The sequence below is a fragment of the Lacerta agilis genome, chromosome 12 (assembly GCF_009819535.1).
Source record: "Lacerta agilis isolate rLacAgi1 chromosome 12, rLacAgi1.pri, whole genome shotgun sequence".
NCBI classification, from domain to species: Eukaryota; Metazoa; Chordata; class Lepidosauria; order Squamata; family Lacertidae; genus Lacerta; species Lacerta agilis.
The window spans coordinates 55,591,121-55,612,368 of record NC_046323.1 but is presented as its reverse complement, the minus strand read 5'-3'; the positions used below and the strand labels follow the sequence as shown (position 1 = coordinate 55,612,368).

The window sequence follows — 21,248 nt, the reverse complement described above, 5'->3', positions numbered from 1 at the left end:
TTTGCACATGGATTGAAACTGGTTCTGGTTTTGGTTCTAGAGTGGAGGAAGAGATGGAGCATTTGGATGAAGTCCGGTTTGCAAACTGTTTATATGTGCTCCTAAACAAATGAATAAAAACCTCTGGTGCGTTCCAGGCAATGGAATGTTTCCTAACGTAAAGACTTTTGTGGCTGCTTAATCATTGTTTAAGGAGAGGGGCGACATAATCCTGAGAAGTGTTCCCAGAATATGAAAACAAGCCATGTCAACAATATCATCTGGTTCACAGCACAAACCCTCTGAGAAAGTCACCCCACAACTTTAAACTTCAGGATGCAAAAACCGCTGCAATTGCCCTCAGTTATGACATGCACCTGCATTCTCGGAAAGCTGCAATCTCAGACTTCCACTTTGCCATTTCCTTCTTTTATTCACACATAAGGACTACTGCAAAGACAGGCAGAACTTGCTCAAAAAAGATGTGGGGTTTTTATGTATTCTTAAGTGCTGATAGGTTGTATTTAGCCGCTGCTTAAAATTCACTCTCACCCTGAACCCTTAAACTGAACATGCACCCTTTTTTTGGAAAGAATCATGGAATTTGCCGAGTTGGAAGAAACCCTGAGGATCATTGGGTCCACCCCCCTGCAATGCAGGAATCTCAATCCAAGCATCTACGACAGATGGCCATCCAACCTCCAAGGAAGGAAGGAGAGTCCACCACTCTCCATCCCACGGTTGATCCGCTCTTACTGCTAGATATTTATTTCTACATTAGGCCCACAACTGACACAGGGGGTTGTGTTTCAAAGATCACACCTAAAGCCAAAATCGCATCTGGTCAGAGCCCATTGGGTTCCAGGAAGCAAGAGACTGCTGTTTGTGGCAAGGAGGTCAGCAGGAGAGAGAGGGGGGGCGGAGGAGACCCGCCCGCCCTCTTGCCATCTGCAACTACCCCTCCCTCCCGCTAGCCTTGCACCTGCTGAGCAGGGGGTTGGACTAGATGGTCCCTTTTGGTCCCTTTACAATTCTATGATCTCTGTACCTTCAGCCAATCTACACCTCCCGGCTTCTACTGCTTAAACTGTTCTTTTAAAAAACTGAATGGGGCCTTTGTTGCTGTTTGAGATTCTTCTTTCATATTTCATATACACCCCACATTAAAACATTCTTCACAGAATTCCTGCATTGCAGGAGGTTGGGCCAGATGAGCCTTGGGGTTCCTTCCAACTCAACAATTCTATGGTTCTAAGCAGGGCTTTTTCTTCACCGGAACGGAGTTCCAGCACCTCATTGGTGCGTTCCGCCAGCTCTTGGGGCTGTGTGCCGGGGGGCGTCACGGCGTCTGGGGCGCAACAGCTTTGGGTGGGTGCTCAGCAAGTTCCACCACCTCTTTCTCTAGGGGGGAAGAAAAACCTGGATCCAAGTATCGAGCGGGAACAGTCTCTGCCATTGCTTGTAATTGTGCCAGATTTCCGATTCTTTGATCCATGCAAAACCTTCGTGTGGGTTTTTCAAAGTGCATCCTCTAGCAACGTCATGGGAAAGTCTTTGCCACATTCTTAAAAGGAGAGCCAAACCCTGCAATTAGTACAGTACTGGACCAATATCTGCCAGTCTCTCTCTCCCGCCCTGTTCTTCAGAAGGACTTACGAGAACCAACCAACCAGCCTTTATTTCTATTCTCCCTTTATAGCTGACCCGCTGTCCCCTGCCCTCCAAGCTTCTGAAATCTATTTCTAAATGGGTCCATTGATCTCTGCTATTGGCTCAGCAGCCCTGTCTTGCTACAACTTTGGAAACAGAAGCCCCACGTTTCCATGGATGGTGCAGGAAGTGGGGAAGTGCCCCAAAGGTACACCCAGGAGAGGCGTCTGGGGAGAGGCTGCTCTGTTTCCATGCAAGCTTTCAAGTGGTGAAAGGAAGCCAGATGGGGCACCTAGAGAACACATCCGACTTGCAAGCAGGGACTTGGCAGCTATGAAAAAGGAAAATCTAATCCTCAAATTACCTCCAAATTTGGCACTGTGCTCCCCCCCCCCCCACTCAGCAACTCTCTTTTCCCCTCTTGGCCTCCATGTAAAGGCAAAGTGGGTGTTTGGGAGTGCTCTGGACAAAAGCAAAGAGCTTCTGCAATCAGGATGCTCAAACCAGGGTGAGGGCCGCCCTGGTTGCAAAAACTCTGTAACTGGGAGGGAAAGAGGAGCAGGTGGCGACTCAGCCCAGCAACAGCCCAAGGCATGTTTCCGATTGGCTTACTGGGCAGAACCAGAGACCCTGATCGCCCTGGACTCTCTGGAGTGCGAGGCTTCCCCGCAGACTGATTCCTGCCAGATCGTAGGGTCCAGGTGCCCAGGGAAAATAATAAGTTAAATGTGTTTTTCAATCTACCTAGAGAGGAGCAGGAGGGGCTTGGCCAGGGCACTATTTCATGATCGGCTGTAGAACAGGAGCACTGTGGAAACAGAAGGAGATCAGTGTGTGGGTGGCAGGAGAGAGAGGGGCTTGGAGGCTTCTGGTGCGACATGTTAATACTGTGCCGTCTTGCGATTTCCCCAGGGCTCTGCCATAGTTGCCTTAACTGAGAAGCAGTGCCATAGCGTGGGTTGCCAGTGCCCGGGGCTGTGCGGAGGGTGGTGAGTTGGTGGGAGGGAAACAAATGGAGTCCACATGTGCATTCAACTGCCTAATGGCACCTGCATCACCCAGGAGATGGCAGCCAGAGAGATAAGAAAAGAGTCATTCTGGTGTCTGGAGAAGTCACTTCCTGGTTCTCATGAAGAAGCCATTTTGAATGGACCCCAGTGGCAGAAGCACACAGCTGTGCTGAGGCAGCCCTGGGTGTCAATATCTGCACCCCCTAACCATTTTGTGCCCGGGGCAACTTCCCCTGTGCCCCCCCCCCATTGCTATGCCACTGCATATTCCTATGCGGTGAAGCCTGTTAAAAGGAAGCGGAACGGGTTTCCCCTCTTAGCCAGCAAACCCCACCCCGAAAACTCAAGAACCCCCTTCTGGTCTCACCCACGGCCACTGGGCCTGGCTTTCTGTCTACGGCAGGGTTTTTCGCGAGGGAGCCCAGCCGCAGCAAGCAGACACAGTGACCTTGCAGGTTGCAGGGCCACGACGGTTCAGTTCACCTCCTCCGGTTCATGGCCCAAGAGAAGGGGAGCTTCTGTGGCCGCCGCGGCTTCTCGGCCTGAAGGAGCCTCACGGTGCGGGGGGAGCGCCACACTTTGATGGCCCCGTCGTCGCTGGCTGTCAGCAAGAGTTCCTGTTCCACGGGGCTGAAGGCCACCGAGTTGACCACGTCGCTGTGCTGCAGCTTGGCCAAGCAGATCCCGTAGTGCCGGTCCCAGACGTAGCCGTGGTGGTCCTCTGCCCCGCTGCAAGGGATACGAGAGAGAACGGTCGTAACAAAGCAGGGACTCGCCTTCTGCTGCAGAGGCTGTCGCTGCCGAGCGGCTGCAGAAATCATCAAGATTCTAGTCCTCAGTATTAATAAGTGGCTGGTACCAGGTCTGGCAAATGGCCTTTTACTACAGGGGCAGGTCCATCTTGCTTGTGACGGGGATCCACCTTGTTTTAATGGTTGCAAGGTGTTTTTAAATTGTTTTTAATAGTGGGGTAGGGGAGCTGAAAATAATGCCCATATTTTTCACAACTGGCAACCAATGCACCCCTTGGGTTTCTGTCAGGTTTTCTGGGCATCATAGAGTTAATGATGCAAGAGGCGTTCTGATCCTGGGAGTTTAGCCTTGCCCACTGTGATACGGGCACTTTCCTTTGTCTAGAAGAAGGGGAGGTTTGGTTTCACTTTCCCCTTCGCCTCATTCTGTGTTCGTGTATCGTTACTGCTAGATGTGAGTTTGTTAGTTTGCTGCAAGCATGCAGCTCAAGTCTGTAGGACTTGTGTGTGTGTGCTACTAAATAAAGCCTAGTTTAGTTTAGTAGCACTGGCGTCTGTCAAGTTATTTCACGACGCCACGGAGCAGACCTCAACAAGCCATTCGTCGCTGCGATTCAACTCTGCTAAACTCTGCTGAACGGAAGAACGCTCAGGGCGCAGCAGAAGTGTGCCTGGGCGCCATTGATGTCGGGGACGATCGTAAAGGTGATTGATTGCAGTGCCGGCCAGCAGCACTACTTGGGTCAAAGTTTTATGACCCAATATCAACACTATTCAAAACAGGTTATGGCTTAATGGCTTAATTGCTTTATTGCCAAGAAGCTACGCTTTGATGGCGAGGCGTCCTGAGGAGATTGATTGCCAGGACGGGAGGTCTGCATGTCTGCGGGGCCGGCAGCCGATAGCCCAGCTGGAGGACTGTTTTGTGCCATGCTTTTGAGGCACAAAGCAGGGAAACCTCGCTGGTGAAGAGAAGCCGTTTTCCGGAGCTGGGAGCTGAGAGGCGAGTGCTGAGTTTGCAGCCACGTGAGTTACCTCAAGCCCCAGGGGGGAGATGGCGCAGTCCCATGAGAGTTTCGTGCCACCCTTTCCAAGGTTGGATGGGAGAAATTGGCAAGATTGGGCCAAGAAAATGGAGATATTTCTGATTGCTAAAGATCTTTGGACTTGTACTCAGAGCCCACCAGTTCAAGCCCCTGCTGCTGAAGCTGCTGCAGCACTTAAGAAAGACCAGAGGGCTACTGCTCACATAGTCATGGGCATAGAGGAAGAGCTGATGGTGCACATAGACGCTGCCACTAATGCCCACCAAATTTGGGAGTGTCTTAAGCGTGTGTTTCAAAGAACGTCAGCTGGTGCCAAACTTCATACAACTAGACAGCTGTTTGAGTTACGTTTGCAAGAAGGAGGCTGTGTGCGTCAACATGTGGCCAAAATGCTGGCACTCTTCAACAAGTTGAGACAGCTGAATGTTCCTTTTTCAGAGGAACAAAAGGTCTATATCCTTTTGAGCTCACTAGACCCCAGTTATGAGACTCTTTCCCTAACGCTGGAGTCCATGCCTGCAAGCCAGTTGAATCTGGACTATGTTACTGGGAGGCTGCAGGACGAACAGGACCGGAGGCAGAGAGAGAAAGGGAAAGCTGTTAAGGGGGGTTGCTTTTTGCCTAAGCCCAGGAGTGGAGAAAACGCTGAGAGCTCTGTTAAAGCTTTTGCAGCTAAGCGCTGTTATCTATGCAATTCTGATAACCATCTTCAGGCAGACTGCGATCAGGCTGACTTCAAAGATGGTTTCCATGGCAACCGGGAGATGAAAGGAAGACCACGTCGTGGGAGAAGAGGACCTTCCAGAGCAAGCAGAGGAGGGGCTGGAGCCCACTGCAAAGCAGCTGCATATGCCTTGGTTGGAAAGACAGTTGCTACCCCCAAGCTGCGTTGGTTAATAGACAGTGGTGCGGGGAGACATCTAGCGCCACCTAGCAGCCAGTTGCGGAACTGCAGGCCGATCCAAGATGCAACTGCAGTCACTCTGGCTGATTCAACCACAAGACCTGTTACCAAAACTGGTGTTATGTTCATGCCTTGTCTTAATGATGATATTGATGTGTATGTTTTAGATGGTATGAAATTTGGTTTACTTTCTGTTTCAGCTTTAGACAATGCAGGTTATCTGGTCAGTTTTGGGAACCAGGTATGCACCATCTCCAAAGATGGGAAACAATTGGTCCAGGTGAAAGGCCATGATGGGGTGTATATGCTGGAAACTGACAACAGCGCCACAGAGAGGGCGCAGGGTACTGGAACAAGTAATGGCATCTCTGAGGAGACTCAAGCTCAGTATGCCAACTTACCCACGCATGATCAGTGTTTGCATTTATGGCACCGCAGATTCTCGCACGTGAATTGGAAATACGTGCGCAAGCAGGTAGAGTGCACTGATGGTTGTAAAATGAAGGAGTGCTCCAAGTTTCTAGACTGTAGAGCTTGTAAAAGAGCCAAAGTGCATTCTTGCAGCTACCCATCATCTGATAGGGTGACCAAGCAAGCTTTCGAGCTTGTGCATGCGGATCTCTGTGGTCCGATGGGGGTGCCAAGCATGGGTAATTCTCGTTATGTTCTTTGTCTCACTGATGATTTTAGTCGAGCAGGATGGATTTTCACGCTCAAAGACAAGGGGCAAACAGCGAAGGAGATTATAGAATGGGTGAAAGCAGTAGAGGTGGAGTTTGGAACCCGCGTGAAAGCGTTTCAGACAGACCGAGGCACAGAATTTACTGCATCTAAGCTGCAGGATTTCTTTCGTGCCAAAGGTATCAAGCATAGAAAAACTGCTCCTTATTCTCCTCAAGAGAATGGTGTTTCTGAGAGGCGGAATAGAACAATGCAGGAGGCAGTAGATGCTCTCTTGTTTGATTCAGGCTTGCCAAGATGCTATTGGGCTGAAGCCTGGAGAACTGTCTGCCACACTCTTAACAGGACATATAGTTCCGTGATAGGGACCACGCCCTATTTTCTACTCTATGGAAAGAAACCCAAGGTCCACTATTTTCGGACCTTCGGGGCAGAAGCTTGGGTTCTTATCCCCAGACATTTACGTAGAAAGGGCAGTCCAAGATCACAAAAGTTGATTTTCTGTGGCTACGAGACAGGTTCGAAAGCCTGGAGATTTGCTTTCCCAAATGGCGATCGTTCACGAGTCATAATCAGCAGGAGCGCTGAGTTTTGTGAGCAGCAAGGCTGGAAAAGGATTCACGGAAATCCTGAGGTGCTCACAGATCCGTTCAGCGATCTTGACTATGAAGATCAGCCAGTTACACCTGCCAGTGGTGCAGAAGGTGGTCAACCTGCTGGTGTTTCGGGCCGCATTCCCGAACACGACCAGGGTGCAGTGTCAGAGGGGGCAATCCCAAAGAGACAGGTGAAGACAGAACCAAGGAGTGCACCCACATCTCCAGAAGTAGCTAGGAGAGGCAAGCGAGGTAGGTCTCCAAGGTCCCCAACTGGGAAGCCTAGTCCAGGGGGACATAGCAAGCGCAGTAGGTCGCTTGGTGGTTCACCAGACGCCAGGGACTCCCAGGCTGAGTCTAGCACGTCTGGGTCAGGGGGCGAGTCACCGGTGGTGCCACGGCGTTCCAAGCGCACTACAAAGGGGAAACCTCCTGACAGGTTCCAAGCCACAAATGTTTGGGCCGGTTTTGCTCACTGCGAACCGGAAAGTTTCGCTGAGGTGCAGAGATTACCTCAGGCAGAATCCAGCAAGTGGCAACAAGCAATGGAGAAAGAACTTAGTGCCATGAAATCTCTTGGAGTTTTCACGCTGACAACTCTGCCAGCTGGACAGCAAGCTGTGAGCTGTCGCTGGGTCTATAGATTGAAACCCACTGCAAGTGGAGAGCCACAATATAAGGCTAGATTGGTGGCAAGAGGTTTCAGTCAGAGGCCAGGAGTGCATTACTCACAAGTCTATGCACCCACGTCCCGTAGTGAAACAATGAGATTGCTTCTTGCTGTAGCAGCGCAGAGAGGCGCAGAAGCTGCTCATTTTGACATTGATGTCGCCTACTTAAACGCACCGCTGCAGGAGGAAATCTATATGCTACCTCCTCCGGGTTTTGAGGGCGACAGGCCAGGTCTGGTATGGAGGCTACACCGCTCCATTTATGGTCTCAAACAGTCCGCGAGAAACTGGAATCAGTGTCTCGACCAAGCGCTGGAGAAGCTAGGCTTTAGGAAAAGCCATGCGGACAACTGTTTGTACATAAAAGGGACAGGTCAGCAACAAGAATTGGCCCTGATCTTTGTCGACGACATTGTTCTAGTGGCCAACACAAACAAACAGGTGCAGGAGTTTGCAAGTAAGCTGAGGCAGCACTTCAAACTCAAGGAGTTGGGTCCTGTGAACATGTATCTAGGGGTTCAGATTCACAGAGACCAAGATGGCAGTTTTGTGTTGAACCAGAGTGCAAAGATTGATCAGTTACTCAGGAAATTCAATATGGCAGACTGCAAAGGTGCAAGGACACCAATGGAGACGAGTTTTGTAACTGATAACCAGTCTGTTGAAAAAAGAGAATTTGAGAACCAAGAGGTATATCAATCTGCTCTGGGAAGCTTGCTCTATCTCTCGCAGTGGAGCAGGCCCGATATTGCATTTGCAGTTAATCTGCTGAGCCAAGAGGCAGCAAAGCCCAGTGTGACGGCATGGAATGGGGTCAAAAGAGTTCTTAGATATTTGCAAGAGACCAAAGAGTTTAGCCTCACACTGACAGCCCAAGGTGATGAACAGCTTCAATGTTGGGTGGATGCTGATTGGGCTTGCGGCTCAGACAGAAAGTCAATTTCTGGAATAGTGGTAAAATTTGGAGGTTCTGTAATTGGCTGGAGATCCAAAAAGCAGAGTTTAATTGCTCTATCGTCAACTGAGGCAGAGTTCAGTGTTCTTTCAGAAATGTGTCGAGAGCTTGAATTCTACAGGTGCCTAGTGCAAGAAGTCTGTGAGAAGTGTTACCTACCCATCACCATATGGGAGGATAACCAGCCATGCCTAAAGCTGGCTGAATCCGGCCAATTCAACGCACGAACCAAACACCTGGATATTCGGTTCAAAAATGTGCATGAGAGCGTTAGGACAAATGTGGTCAAGCTGAGATACTGTCCTAGCGAAATGAATCTTGCCGATGGATTCACAAAGCCCTTGAGTTTCCAGAAACACGAAGGTTTCTGTGATGGGTTAAATGTTGAATGAAATGCATGTATGTCTACCCAGGATTGCGAACGAGAGGGGGTGTCAGGTTTTCTGGGCATCATAGAGTTAATGATGCAAGAGGCGTTCTGATCCTGGGAGTTTAGCCTTGCCCACTGTGATACGGGCACTTTCCTTTGTCTAGAAGAAGGGGAGGTTTGGTTTCACTTTCCCCTTCGCCTCATTCTGTGTTCGTGTATCGTTACTGCTAGATGTGAGTTTGTTAGTTTGCTGCAAGCATGCAGCTCAAGTCTGTAGGACTTGTGTGTGTGTGCTACTAAATAAAGCCTAGTTTAGTTTAGTAGCACTGGCGTCTGTCAAGTTATTTCACGACGCCACGGAGCAGACCTCAACAAGCCATTCGTCGCTGCGATTCAACTCTGCTAAACTCTGCTGAACGGAAGAACGCTCAGGGCGCAGCAGAAGTGTGCCTGGGCGCCATTGATGTCGGGGACGATCGTAAAGGTGATTGATTGCAGTGCCGGCCAGCAGCACTACTTGGGTCAAAGTTTTATGACCCAATATCAACACTATTCAAAACAGTTTCAGATAGTACATTTTTAGATGAGTCTAAAAAGCCCGGGACATAATATTACACAGCCTTCTAGTGGCTATGAAGGCTCAGTGACCAGAGGTATTTAGGATTAATTCTGCAATTGTATGCCTGTTGTCTTTGTCCATGGAGTTTTCTTGGCAGGGGTACTGGAGTAGCTTGCCAGTTCCTGCTCCAGGTGGATCACGTTTAGTCAAAACTCCCCACTATGACCTGTCCATCTTGGGTGCCCCTGCACGGCACAGCTCATAGCTTCCCTGAGTTATTCAAGCTCTGGTCCATGGGGTCACAAAGAGTCGGACACGACTGAACGACAACTGCAATTGTATACTCGATTCTGACAAAACTAAGACTCCTAGAGCAAAATATACATCAGGAAGCTTTGTCTTTTCAGAATGAAGTATACACTTCCATAATTAATGCTAAATACAGTCATAGTTTGGAAGTTGAATGGAATCCATTCTGGAAGTCTGTTCGACTTTCAAAACGTTTGGAAAACAAAGCGTGGCTTCCGATAGGCTTCAGGAAGCTCCTGCAGCCCATCAGAAGCTGTGGAAGCCCCGCTGGACGTTTGGCTTCCAAAAATAGTTTGCAAACTGGAACACTCACTTCCAGGCTTGCGGCATTCGGGAGCCAAACACTTGACTCGCAAGGTGTTCATCAATCAAGGTACGACTGTACCTGACTTCTTGTAAATGAGCCACCAGAGCCACTGGAGGGCCGTGAATATTTGTGTCCTGGGCTTTTTAGACTGGTCTACTCATACTGGTGTGCTCTAAACCACAGAGCCTAGGGCTTGTCAATCAGAAGGTCGGCGGTTCAAATCCCTGCGACGGGGTGAGCTCCCGTTGCTCGGTCCCTGCTCCTGCCAACCTAGCAGTTCAAAAGCACGTCAAATAGGTACCGCTCCGGCGGGAAGGTAAACGGCGTTTCCGTGTGCTGCTCTGGTTCGCCAGAAGCGGCTTAGTCATGCTGGCCACATGACCTGGAAGCTGTACGCCGGCTCCCTTGGCCAGTGAAGCGAGATGAGCACCACAACCCCAGAGTCGTCCGCAACTGGACGTAATGGTCAGGGGTCCCTTTACCTTTACCTTTACTCATATACTATCTAAAACGAAAGTGGGGAATTGGTTGCCAGAGGAAAAATAACTTGGCATTATTTTCCTACTCCAGTATAATGCTGTACCCTGCTCTGGGATCTTGCAGTGAAGGGAAGGCAATAAATCATGCAATCAATCAATCAATCAATCAATCAATAGCCCAAATTAATTTATACAAGTATCTGTCCCGGATTGCAGGAAAGCTCCTTCCCTCCTTTGCTCAAGAGAAGAGAAGAGAAGAGAAGAGAAGAGACGGCCCTTTCAGTTATTGGTGTTCTCAGCCTCAACATATTGTGATTATGAGGACTAAATCCAACAATTCTTTCTTTACTCCCAAGAGACTGCAATCTACTCACAGAGTTAAAAACTGGCAATGATCTACCAGGTTCAGGTCAAAGTTGTTGAGCTTTTTTTAAGGAGGGATGAAGGCCCATTTTTTCAGGGAGGAGGTAAAATGTTGAGCTTATTTTAGGGAAGCCACAGTTGTTCAGCTTCTTTGGGGGGAGCCAGTGATCTACCAGTGATCTACCGCAGACGTCCAGTGATCTACTGGTAGATCACGATTTACCTGTTGGACATGCCTGCTTTAAGGAATCCACACAAGCTGTTGAGACGAGCTCTGTAGCTGCATTGAGGGTCAGCCCAAAGGCAAGTCACTTTCAGCAAGGCAGGTCCACCAGGCCGGGGGCTCAGGCGTCAGGCTGGACTTCCCCACGGCTGCTTCTCGCAAAGGCTTGCAGGGCATTCAGGCTGAGGGGAGGGCGGCAGAGGGAAAGGCTGAAACAGCAGGGAAGCGCAGCTCGCCCCCACCCCCACCCCCACCCTGGAGACCAAAGGACTCTGACCAGCTCCTCCTCCTCCTCCTCCCGCAGCAGCTCACCTGGCCACCAAGTCTCTGCTGACATCCAAGAAGATGAAGAAGAAGTCGTTGCTGGGAGTGTGTGCCCGGTGGCCTCGCAGGGGTCCCCGGGCCTCCGTCATGGTCTTGAGGTCCACCACGTGCAGGTCGATCTCCTCGGCGATGGGGGGCGGGTGCAAAGGGTCGGAAATGACAGAGTCCTGGGGCCAGGCCCGGCTGTTCACGTACAAGTACCTGCAGGCGAGGAAGAGGGTGGTTCACTGGGGCTCCACACCCACCCACCCCAGGAAAGGGAGCAGTTAAGGGGGAAGAAGACCTTTCTCTACCCCCAATCCTGAAGAGGTGCGGCTGCCAAACGGGGCAGGCGCTACTAGGCTAGATGGACCCCCGAGATAAGGCAGCTTCATCCATTCAGCCAAGAACAGCTAAAGCTCAGGACTGTCACCAGCACAGGCAGTGGCAAGGGAGACTCTGCAAAGTTCTTGTCCTTGGAGACTGTGCTGTCTTTTCTGGCAAGCTACTCTCCAGCAGATCGCCTTCCATGACTAAGAGATGTAGGAAGAGCCTGCAGGATCAGGCCAAAGGGGCCCAATCTAGTCCAGCATCCTGTTCTCACAGTGGCCAACCAGATGCCCCAGGATCCAGGCACAAGAGCAGCCCTCTCCCCTCCTGGGGTTTCCAGGATCTGGTCTTCAGAAGCACGGCTGCCTCCAACCGTGGAGACAGAGCAGAGCCACCCTGGCTAGGAGCCACCAAGAGCCCTCACCCCTTCCACGCATTGGCCTAATCCTCTCTTGAAGCCAACCAAGCGGGTGGGAATCCCCGCTTCCTGTGGGAGGGAGTTCCACAGGTTCACTAGGCGATGTGTGAAGAAGGACCTCCTTTGATCTGTCCCGAATCTCCCAACCGTTTAAAGGATGAGTGGATTTTCCTTTTTAAACTTCCCAAGAGCAGATTCTCCAGGGTGTCAAACAAGGCAGGGTCTTTCCCAGATACCACGGGGGAGAAAAATGGGGGGGGGTCCTTCTGCAAGAGCTAAGGGTCCATATCCACCCCACAGCCTCAGGCAAAGAGGCTTTCTCATCCCTGCCACCCAACCCTCCTTTACCTGGAGCTTCCGGGGAAGACAATGGGGGAATTTCTGCCTGCAAAAGAAGCCTGCTGCCTCCTACCCTTCAGACGAGATTTCCCCCTTCCTCCTCCTTCCACATGGTTGGCAGCCTCCCCCCCCCCCCGCCGCCTCCTTACCTGTGGTCAGGGGAGAGGCCCATGCCGATAATATGCCCCTGGAAATCAATGACGTGGTCGAGCGAATCAAAGAACTTGTCCGAGTTTCTCTCCTCTCCAAGGACGGGGCCTGCGGTTGTCATCTGGTGAGGTGAGATCTGCTTAATCCCTGGGGGAGCACAGAGCCAAGAAGATCAGGAAGGACTTTCTGAGGCCAAGAGCTGTTCAACAGTGGAACGCCCCCCCCCCCGAAGGTAGTGGACTCTCCTTCCTTGGAGGCTTTTATGCAGAGGTTGGGTGGCCATCGTCAATGAGGCTTCACATGAGATTCCTGCTTTGCAGGGGGTTGGACTGGATGACCCTCAGGGTCCCTTCCAACTCCTAAGATTCCATGGAAATGTTACCAAAATAAAAAACCGACACCCGGATCTCCATTTTTTACATCAGTGTGTCTCGGACAGTCTTCAGTGCCTGGGGTCAGACCAGAAGGTCCTGCTTTCAGAAGGCGGGGGGTATGAAAATGACGGCCGCCCTCCCTCTTTCTCCCCAGAATCTAATAATAATATAATAATGTAATAATAATAATTTATTATTTACATCCCGCCCATCTGGTTGGGTTTCCCCAGCCACCCTGGGTGGCTCCCAACAGAATATTAAAAACAAGATAAAACATCAATCCTTAAAAACGCCCCTAAAGAGGGCTGCCTTCAGATATCTTCTCAAAATCAGATAGTTGTTGATTTCCTTGACATCTAATGGGAGGGCATTCCACAGGGCAGGTGCCACCACCGAGAAGGCCCTCTGCCTGGTTCCCTGTAACCTCGCTTCTCGCAGGGAGGGAACCGCCAGAAGGCTCTCGGAGCTGGACTTCGGTGTCTGGGCTGAATGACGGGGGTGGAGATGCTCCTTCAGGTCTACTGGGCATTTTAGGCTGTTTAGGGCTTTCAAGGTCAGCACCAACACTTTGAATTGTGCTCGGAAACGCACTGGGAGCCAATGTAGGAGAGAGGCAGCCCTGAAACTTTCGAGGTTCCCCTTAGCTATCACAGCTAGCAGTTGTTTCCAGGCTGTTTTTCACGCTGCCCAATAGCTGCCTGAGCCCCCCACAAACACCCCCCCTTACCAATCTGGTGTGGGGAGAAGGCGAGGCAGCCAGTGGTGAAGATCAAGTATTTCTTAGAGCTCCCCTCTGTGGACAGCAGGTTGGGCTCGGGGGGCTTCGTCCTGTTCTGCGCCAGGAGCTGGGCGACTTTGGCCTCCATCTGTAGCTCCGTCATGACCGGCCGGACTCGCCCCTCCATGATGTCCGTCAGGAAGCGGCCCAGCCCACTGCCAGCGCCCGCCTGGTTCTCTGCCCCCGAGGAGCCCGGTTCTGGCGCTGCCTTCTGCTTGGCCTGCTGCTCCTCCTCCCCCTGCTCTTCCTCCTCCTCACTGTCACTGCAGAGGTTGAGGGTCTGGCGGGGCCCCCCGGTGCCCCCCTCCAAGTGCTCCCCATGGTTCAGGAGGAGGTCAGAAGGGTCGTAGCGGCTGCAGTCTGCCACGGTCACCATCCGGATCTTGCTGGCGTTCAGGTTCTGGATCTTGAACAGCCTCTTCACCACGTTCATGTTCTCGGACTCGACGCCCTGCAAGCCCAAGAAGAGGGAGGTGCTGTGGGTCTCCTTCTGCTGCGGCGTTTAAGGGAGCTTTACTTGGCCACGGGGGAAACCACAAAAGGGGAGCCCCAAAACACCTGTCAACCACACAGGCTTCCATGCAGGCAGCTCCTCACTTTAGCTTTACATAGAAATTAAGTCGTGCTCTCAGAGCTGGGGGCCCCCTCTCCATCAGGCCTGCTCAAGGCTGAGTTTTCCCTGCCCAAACACACTTCCCATTGCCAGAGCAAGCAGATTCCCTCCACAATGCCCTTCCCTGCACTCGTTTTTTGCATCTCTCTGCTGCCTATCAAAGCATGCACTCGGATTCCCACTACAAAGGGCTGGTGAGGAAGCCGGAAGCTGCTTCCCTTTCCCTGCAAAAGCCAACAGTCCCTGGCACCCGGGAAGTGCGGCTGGGCAATATTTGGTTTTCTACATTGTGATGCATCACCAGCTAAACATTTCAATATACTGATATATCACGATGCCTGAAATAAGGATGGAGCTACAGAGAGGCATTGGCTGGCTTCACAGTTTCCCCCACATTGTGATTTTTGCATAGGACACACACACCCCATGACTGGCGATATATATTGCCAGGTCAGAAATTATGAAACCAATATTATGATATGAACTTCGAAACTGTTTTGGACAATATCTCGATATCTCGCCCTGCCCTAGTGGGCAGCCCCCCCCCCCACCTGGAAAGCGTTGTTCAGCCACAGCACAGAGCAGGAGGTGTAGTTCCCCATACGGTGCAGGTTCCCAGAGATCAGGTGGGTCTCGTTCAGCCAGCAGCCAAACACGTCGTAGGGCTTGTTGCGAACCCGGGACAGGAGGGCAAAGTTTTCTGGAAGGAGAAAACGCGGAGAGCCTAATATGGCTTTCATTTTTAATTTATTTATGACATTTAAAAACTGCCTTTATCTTCCGAGGATCTCAAGGTGGCCACGTGGTTCTCCCCCTCCCCATCTCATCCTCACAACAACCCTGCGAGGTAGGACCGACCCCTATCAAACTGTTGTCGCTCTAAGTCTCTTCCTCCACTGCCGGATGTTTCCCAAGCAGCCTTAAACTATGCCGGGGGTGGGGGGAATCTGTGCTCTTTGCTCTGCTACATGCAAAGCCCTGCATGACCCTGGAGTCAAGCGGGGAGGGGAGCTCAGCACAGGAGGAGCGGACAGTTCCTGTGCTGCTTCTGCCACCTTTGCTTCCTCTGCAGAGACTGAACTGCTTTCTCGAAAATTCTTTCTAGTAGCACCTTAGAGACCAACTGAGTTTGTTCCTGTTTGCTGCTACTAGAAAGAATTTTCGATTTTGTTTTGACTATGGCAGACCAACACGGCTACCCACCTGTAACTGAACTGCTTTCTGCACCTCTTGCTTGCAAAAGCCTGTTGCCTCTTCAGCACTCAACCATTCCTTCCCTCCTTCCCCCTCTGACCAGTCCACCACCCCACTCCCCGACCTCTGAGCCTCCCCCTCTGTGGCTTCGCTAGGGGGTTCTCTGGCAGGTAACCTCCCTCCGTTCCTCCTCATCCAGCCGGTCCTTGACAGCAGCAGCCTTTTTCTAAAGGAAGGCAGCTTCCAGGAAGCTCATTCCTGGAGCATTCTTAAGCTTTGTGGGGTGACAAGGGAGGAACTGCAAAGCCCATTGTTTTTTACCCAGATCGATGACAGCGATCTCGCCTGAGGAAGTAGTCCGGGGCCCCACAAAGACCCCGGAGACGAGGAGGAGGGAATCGTCTGCGTTGAACTGGGAGAACTGGGTGTACTTCCAGTTGTACTTCTTCATGCTGGTGCTGTGGAGCAGGGAGAGAGGGAGGCCGTTGTTCCAGATCTGCCAAGAGAAAGTAGGAAAGGGAGGCCCATCAAGGTGGCTGGGCAGCCAAAGGGCAGCTCTAAGTCACTAGTCCTTATCACTGGGGAGACACACTTGAAAGAGGATGGGAGATGTCCTCTGAGGAGCTGAGGGCCCAATCTTCTGCTTGTCTCTCCTCTGAAATGTTCCACTGTGTCTCAGCCTGACTTCCCGCTGATACACAATTTCACCTGGGTCTCTAGCTGTTGTTGGACTACAACTCCTATCATCCCAAATAGCAGGACCAGTTGTCAGGGATGATGACAACAGCTGGAGACCCAAGTTTGGGAATCCCTGGTTTAGATTTTTGTCCCTCTCACGATCAGCAAAACCCACTCCAGAAATAATGCAATACAGTCAAACCTCGGTTCTTGAACGGCTCAGTTTTCGAACCTTTTGGCTCCCGAATGCCGAAAACCCAAAAGTAAATGCTCTGGTTTTCAAACATTTTTCGGAACTCGAATGTCCAATGCGGCTTCTGCTTGAGTGCAAGAAGCTCTTGCAACCAATGGGAAGCTGCGCCTTGGTTGTCAAAAGTTTCGGAAGTCGAACCGTCTCCTGGAACTGATTATGTTCGACAACCGAGATTTGACTGTATAAAAGAGACCATGAATGTTGGTCTTGAGTTGGAGAATTTAGTGTTTCTATGGGAAATCATTGAATCATAGGATTGTAGAGTTGGAAGAGACCACAGGGGTCATCTAGTACAAACCCCCCGCAATGCAGGAATCTTCTGCCCAACATGGGACTCAAACTCATGACCCTGAGAGGTTACGTGTGTATTTAAAGTACAGGACACACAGTCCTGCCTTAGAATGCCCCCCCTGCCCTTTCACAGAACCCTAGTGCAGGAAGGGACCCAGAGGGACATCCATTCCAAACCACAGCAATACCCGCCTTTCCTCCAGGAAGGTTTCGGCAGCGCACATGAGGCTCCCTCGCCTGCTTATGCCATCCTCAGAACAACCCTGCGAGGTAGGTGAAGCAGAAAGGATGACTGGGCCCAAATCACCCTGTTCTCTTCAGGGCTGAGGCGGGGCTCTCAAGCTGGGTCTCTCTGCTCTCATTCCCGTCACCGACGCGGGGATCAAAACAGACAACCTACCTTGCAAGGCTGCTGTGAGGATTACGGAGCAAAGCTCCAAATGCTTGAAACACACTGTGTTATAGTTAGGATTCGTTCCCCCTCTGCCCTGCTTCACCTTAACAGTACAGTCCTTGGAGCAGGAGGCCAGAAGGTAGCCATTGTGGGAGAAGCTGAGGTGGAGAACTTGGTCGCTGTGCTCCGCCAACGTCTGAACTTCCACGCAGGGGATGGTGTCGGACAGCCGCTGGAACTCGCCATACCAGGAAGTGGCGGCTGCAGAGGGAAGAGGAAGAGGATGAGGGCAGCAGCGGGACCCACCACCCCTCGCTGAATGTCTGAAGGGATTACCAGACCACCTCCACCAAGACTCCTTTCCCTCAAGTGGCAGCCATTGCATCAGGCTGCCTCTCCATCAGGCACCTCCAGTCCTAGAACTGGGCCGGCATTTGGCCATCATGGGAGCAACTGTTCAGAAACTGGGGTCCAGGTTTTGATTTTCCTTCTCCCTCCCCTCCCTCTTTCCTTGTGTGCCATGGTCTTGTTATGTTTTGTGGATTGTAAGCCTGCAGGTGCAGCTACTGTCTTGTTTTGCTTGTACTGAATATATGCTGCTCCGGGAGCCTTTTCAGCAGCAGTGCCCAGCACACATGCTCTAAACAAATAAATGAAATCAATAAATACCCAGAGACCTAGACTCAGGCAGCATTTCTACTATCTTGCATTATCCCAGCTGGCCTCTCTTTCTGCTGTGATTATTGCAGAATGGTAGAGTTGGAAGGGACCCCGAGGGTCATCTAGTCCAACCCCCTGCAATGCAGGAATCATTTGCCCAACGTGGGGCTCAAACCCACAACCCTGAGATTAAGAGTTGTCTGCTCTACAGGCTGAGCTATCCCAGCTGAAGATCTACAAGTGTTATTCCTTGCTTCCTCTCTCTGCCTTGAGTCTGAGATTCACTCTCCAGTATGTTTCCAACTTTCCTCATTCCTCAGCTATAAGCCGCACCTCCAAACCGAGCTGACCCCAATACGGGGCAACAGATTAGGGGCACAGCATTTACTCTTTTCCGGTTTTGAGGCTGCCTGCTCTGCAAGGGAGGTCGTACCTGGGTGTCGTGGGACGTCCCGGGCTACTGGATAGTATCTGTAGAAAAGGTCCTTCCAGAGGACTTCATCCTGAGCCACTGCATGCCAATGCCGGCACACGAGCCCCGCTGAGAGGACGTCCGAGTAGTCCAGGTACAGGAATATCTCAAAAAGGATGCTGTCAGGGAGAACCCCACCGTCCATCGTGGCATCCTGTCACTGCCAAGCGCCCTGCAAGACCAAGGGGAAGGGGGACAGGTATAGGCAAAGGATGCTCAAAAACGGTAGGAGAAGAAGCGGAGAGTGTGGTGTAGTGTTTGGACTAGGAACTTGGAAATCAGGGTCCAAATCCCTGGTTACAATCGGAGAGTGAGAGAGACGCGAGAGGAGAGGGGGGAGGAAAGCAAACTCAGGCAGCAATCTGTACAATTTCTTGTTGCCAGTGTTAGAAACTGAGATATGGAAGCTAGGAGCTAAATGGCACCTTAAACCGAGGTTATGGGAGCAACAATGGAATGTCCCACTTTTTTATGGCAAGAATACAAAGCTGAAAATGAATGAACAGCAGCTAAAATCTTATGTTCATTTTTCACATGGACTAGTCCTTCCCCTGCCCACCCCCTAATATTCTTAAGAGGGTCTCTTCTCCAGTCTTCAGAGTAGCTGGGGTCCTCCTTTCCTCCCACTCTGCAGTTTTAATCTATCTCAAATCTTAGGCGCCCTACCAGAGCTCAAAAACTGCTTGCGCTAATGAAATTCACTCTCGCAAAATGCACCTAGAACAATGGGGGTTTCGGACACTGCTTGTTGAGAAATAACTTGGGAATTTGTAGGGGGAAACCCCCTCTTCTGTCTGCTTCAAACCTTGTGAGGCCATGTCAGCATGTAACACCTCTGATCAGAGATGTGCACCGGCCCATGATTTGCTGCTGGGCCCAGTTCAAGGTACTATGGGCATATAAAGCCCTTAAGAACTCAGGAGCAATTTACCTAGCAGATTGTGTGTCTACGGGCGCCCACTGGCCCTCTTCAAGTGGCAGAATCGGCCCTGCGGAACAGGTCTTATGTGGCAAGAACCTGGTCGCTTAATGTGGCAGCACCGGCACATTGGAACTCCCTGCCCCTTGGGCCCAGGCAGGTGCCATCTGCTAAAAAAAATATCCCTGCTTAGGAAATAAATAAATAAAAAATCCCAGATTCTTGGGAAATCAAGGCCATCGCCATCTGCTTTAGTATTTTCACAATGGAACAAAATAGAAAATTATTTCCAGTAGCACCTTATTCTTTTCCAGTAGATACCTGAAGAAGTGTGCATGCACACGAAAGCTCATACCAAGAACAAACTCAGTTGGTCTCTAAGGTGCTACTGGAAAGAATTTTCTATTTTGTTTCGACTATGGCAGACCAGCACGGCTACCCACCTGTAACTATTTTCACAATGGTGTGTTTTAAAAAGTAGGGTTGTGGGTTTCCCCTCTATTTTGCAGTTTTATCTTTTTTTTAAAAAATAATAATTTGTATTTGATTTTAAAAGTGTAAAATTAGAAGGGGGAAAAACAACATATCCACATTTAAAGATTTCTCTGAATCTCCAGACTTCCCACCCTCCCCTCCGTGGGTCCTATTGTCAGTTTTATCTTGTTTTTGCTGCATTGTGGTTGCAGAAATGTTAGGAAATAAATAATAATAAATAAATAAACCAGCCCAAACTGCCTCCTGCCCCCCCCCATAGAGATACTCTCCCCATTTCCCTTCACGGCTCCCCTCTTGGGCCTTTTGCCTGGTTTGTTCTGGTTCCCAGCCCCCCTCCCCCCCATGAGCCCCACAACCCCCCCAAACTGGTCCCCCCTCCCACATCCATACAGACTCCCCTCCCCCTCCCATCTATTTGGGGACCCCTCCCCCCCCAGGCATCCCCTCCCCCCGCATCCCAGGCGACTCCCCCCCCACCCTTCCCCCCCACAACAACAGACCTCCTACCAGCTGCTTCCTACATCATTTCCGGAAGGGCACTTCCGCTTCTGGCCGCCACCGTCAGAAGCCGCCTTCCGTTCCATGCTCTATGCTTAGCTCCTCTAGGCATCCTTTCTCTGTGGTTCTCTCTCCCCCTCGTCCGCCGCTCTCCCTGCGCAGGCGCGGCGGGAGAAGACGAGCCCGGAGAAAGCGCAGGGAGCAATTCGCTGTTTGGCCACAAGAGGGAGCTCGGCCACTGCGCCTCCTGGCGGAATATTATGCATTGCAGAATAAAAATGTGGGTTTTTGGTTTAATTGAGAGAGAGGGAGGGAGAATTCGTGTGAAGATGGGTCCCTATTAAAACGTATTGGTCATTATGTTACTGTTATAAGAATTTTAAGGTCTTATAAATATATATAATAGATGTTCATAAATGTACCAAGCAAACACATACAAATATGTAAACCACACATCTGAAACCCACAGAAAAGTCCTGAAACCATTTTCTCTCTCCCAAAATGGCCTCAACTATTTCTCTGCAAGGTCGAAGGAAATGGGAAATCTCCCCATTGCCTCTTTCACAAACCCTGTCTTGAGGGCATATTTAAGATATATGAATAGGGCATAGCTGTCAACTTTCCCTTTTTTGCGGGAAATTCCCTGATTCCAGCGCTGTTTCCCAATGGAAGAAAAAGGAAGGTTGACAGCTATGGAATATTGTGTGAGCCTGTGACCTGTGACCTGGATTCAGTAACAAGAGTGGCCAGGATGCCCAGGGAATCCAATTAAGCAACCTAGCAGACAAGAGGAAAAAATAACGCACTCAGATTTCTGTTGTAGACCACCTTTTCTGTGATGTATGTATGATGTTTCTGGGGGTGGTCTTGCACTCCAGGGCGGGCAATTTAAAATGTCTATATAAGGGCTTGTGCGCATGGCTCAGGGTCCTCCTCCTCTCTCCTGCGTGTGGGGGAGCACCCTGTTGCAACAGTTAATCAGGCTTACTAGCAGCTTTGCTTCTCAATATTCTCTGGTAGGTTGGTCTGTTATTTTCTCCTACTGAGAGAGAACCTACAAAAGGAATCTATATGGGCTCTTGGGTACCCCATAAGGGAAAAGGAGCAGTTTTTTCTCATAACAGTTACTATTTGTGTTTATGGGATGTTTCCACAAAACGGCAGAAGTCCTTGCAATACTTTTTTAAAAAAAGACATGCACAAGTTTGTTTGTTTTTAGAGCTAAGGATTGTGAA

The 21,248-nt window shown here is 50.6% G+C and overlaps 2 protein-coding genes across 3 annotated transcripts in view; both read right to left on the bottom strand.

Annotated features, from left to right (window-relative positions):
* Positions 1 to 21,248, bottom strand: part of LOC117056185 (zinc finger protein 208-like) — a 231,917-nt gene that overhangs the window by 87,775 nt on the left and 122,894 nt on the right. The window lies entirely within an intron of this gene.
* Positions 1,861 to 20,087, bottom strand: FBXW5 (F-box and WD repeat domain containing 5). 2 transcript variants are annotated; one of them, XM_033166372.1, is made up of 9 exons: positions 20,016 to 20,087; positions 18,063 to 18,273; positions 17,073 to 17,230; positions 15,675 to 15,849; positions 14,711 to 14,859; positions 13,496 to 13,997; positions 12,394 to 12,541; positions 11,167 to 11,379; positions 1,861 to 3,368 (listed from the first exon to the last, which is right to left on the bottom strand). In XM_033166372.1, the coding sequence occupies exons 2-9, from the start codon at positions 18,244 to 18,246 to the stop codon at positions 3,119 to 3,121; spliced, it is 1,779 nt and encodes a 592-aa protein (XP_033022263.1). In that variant the 5' UTR covers positions 18,247 to 18,273; positions 20,016 to 20,087; the 3' UTR covers positions 1,861 to 3,118. The 2 variants fall into 2 exon arrangements, with proteins under 2 accessions (XP_033022263.1, XP_033022264.1); XM_033166373.1 differs by having other exon boundaries at positions 20,023 to 20,046.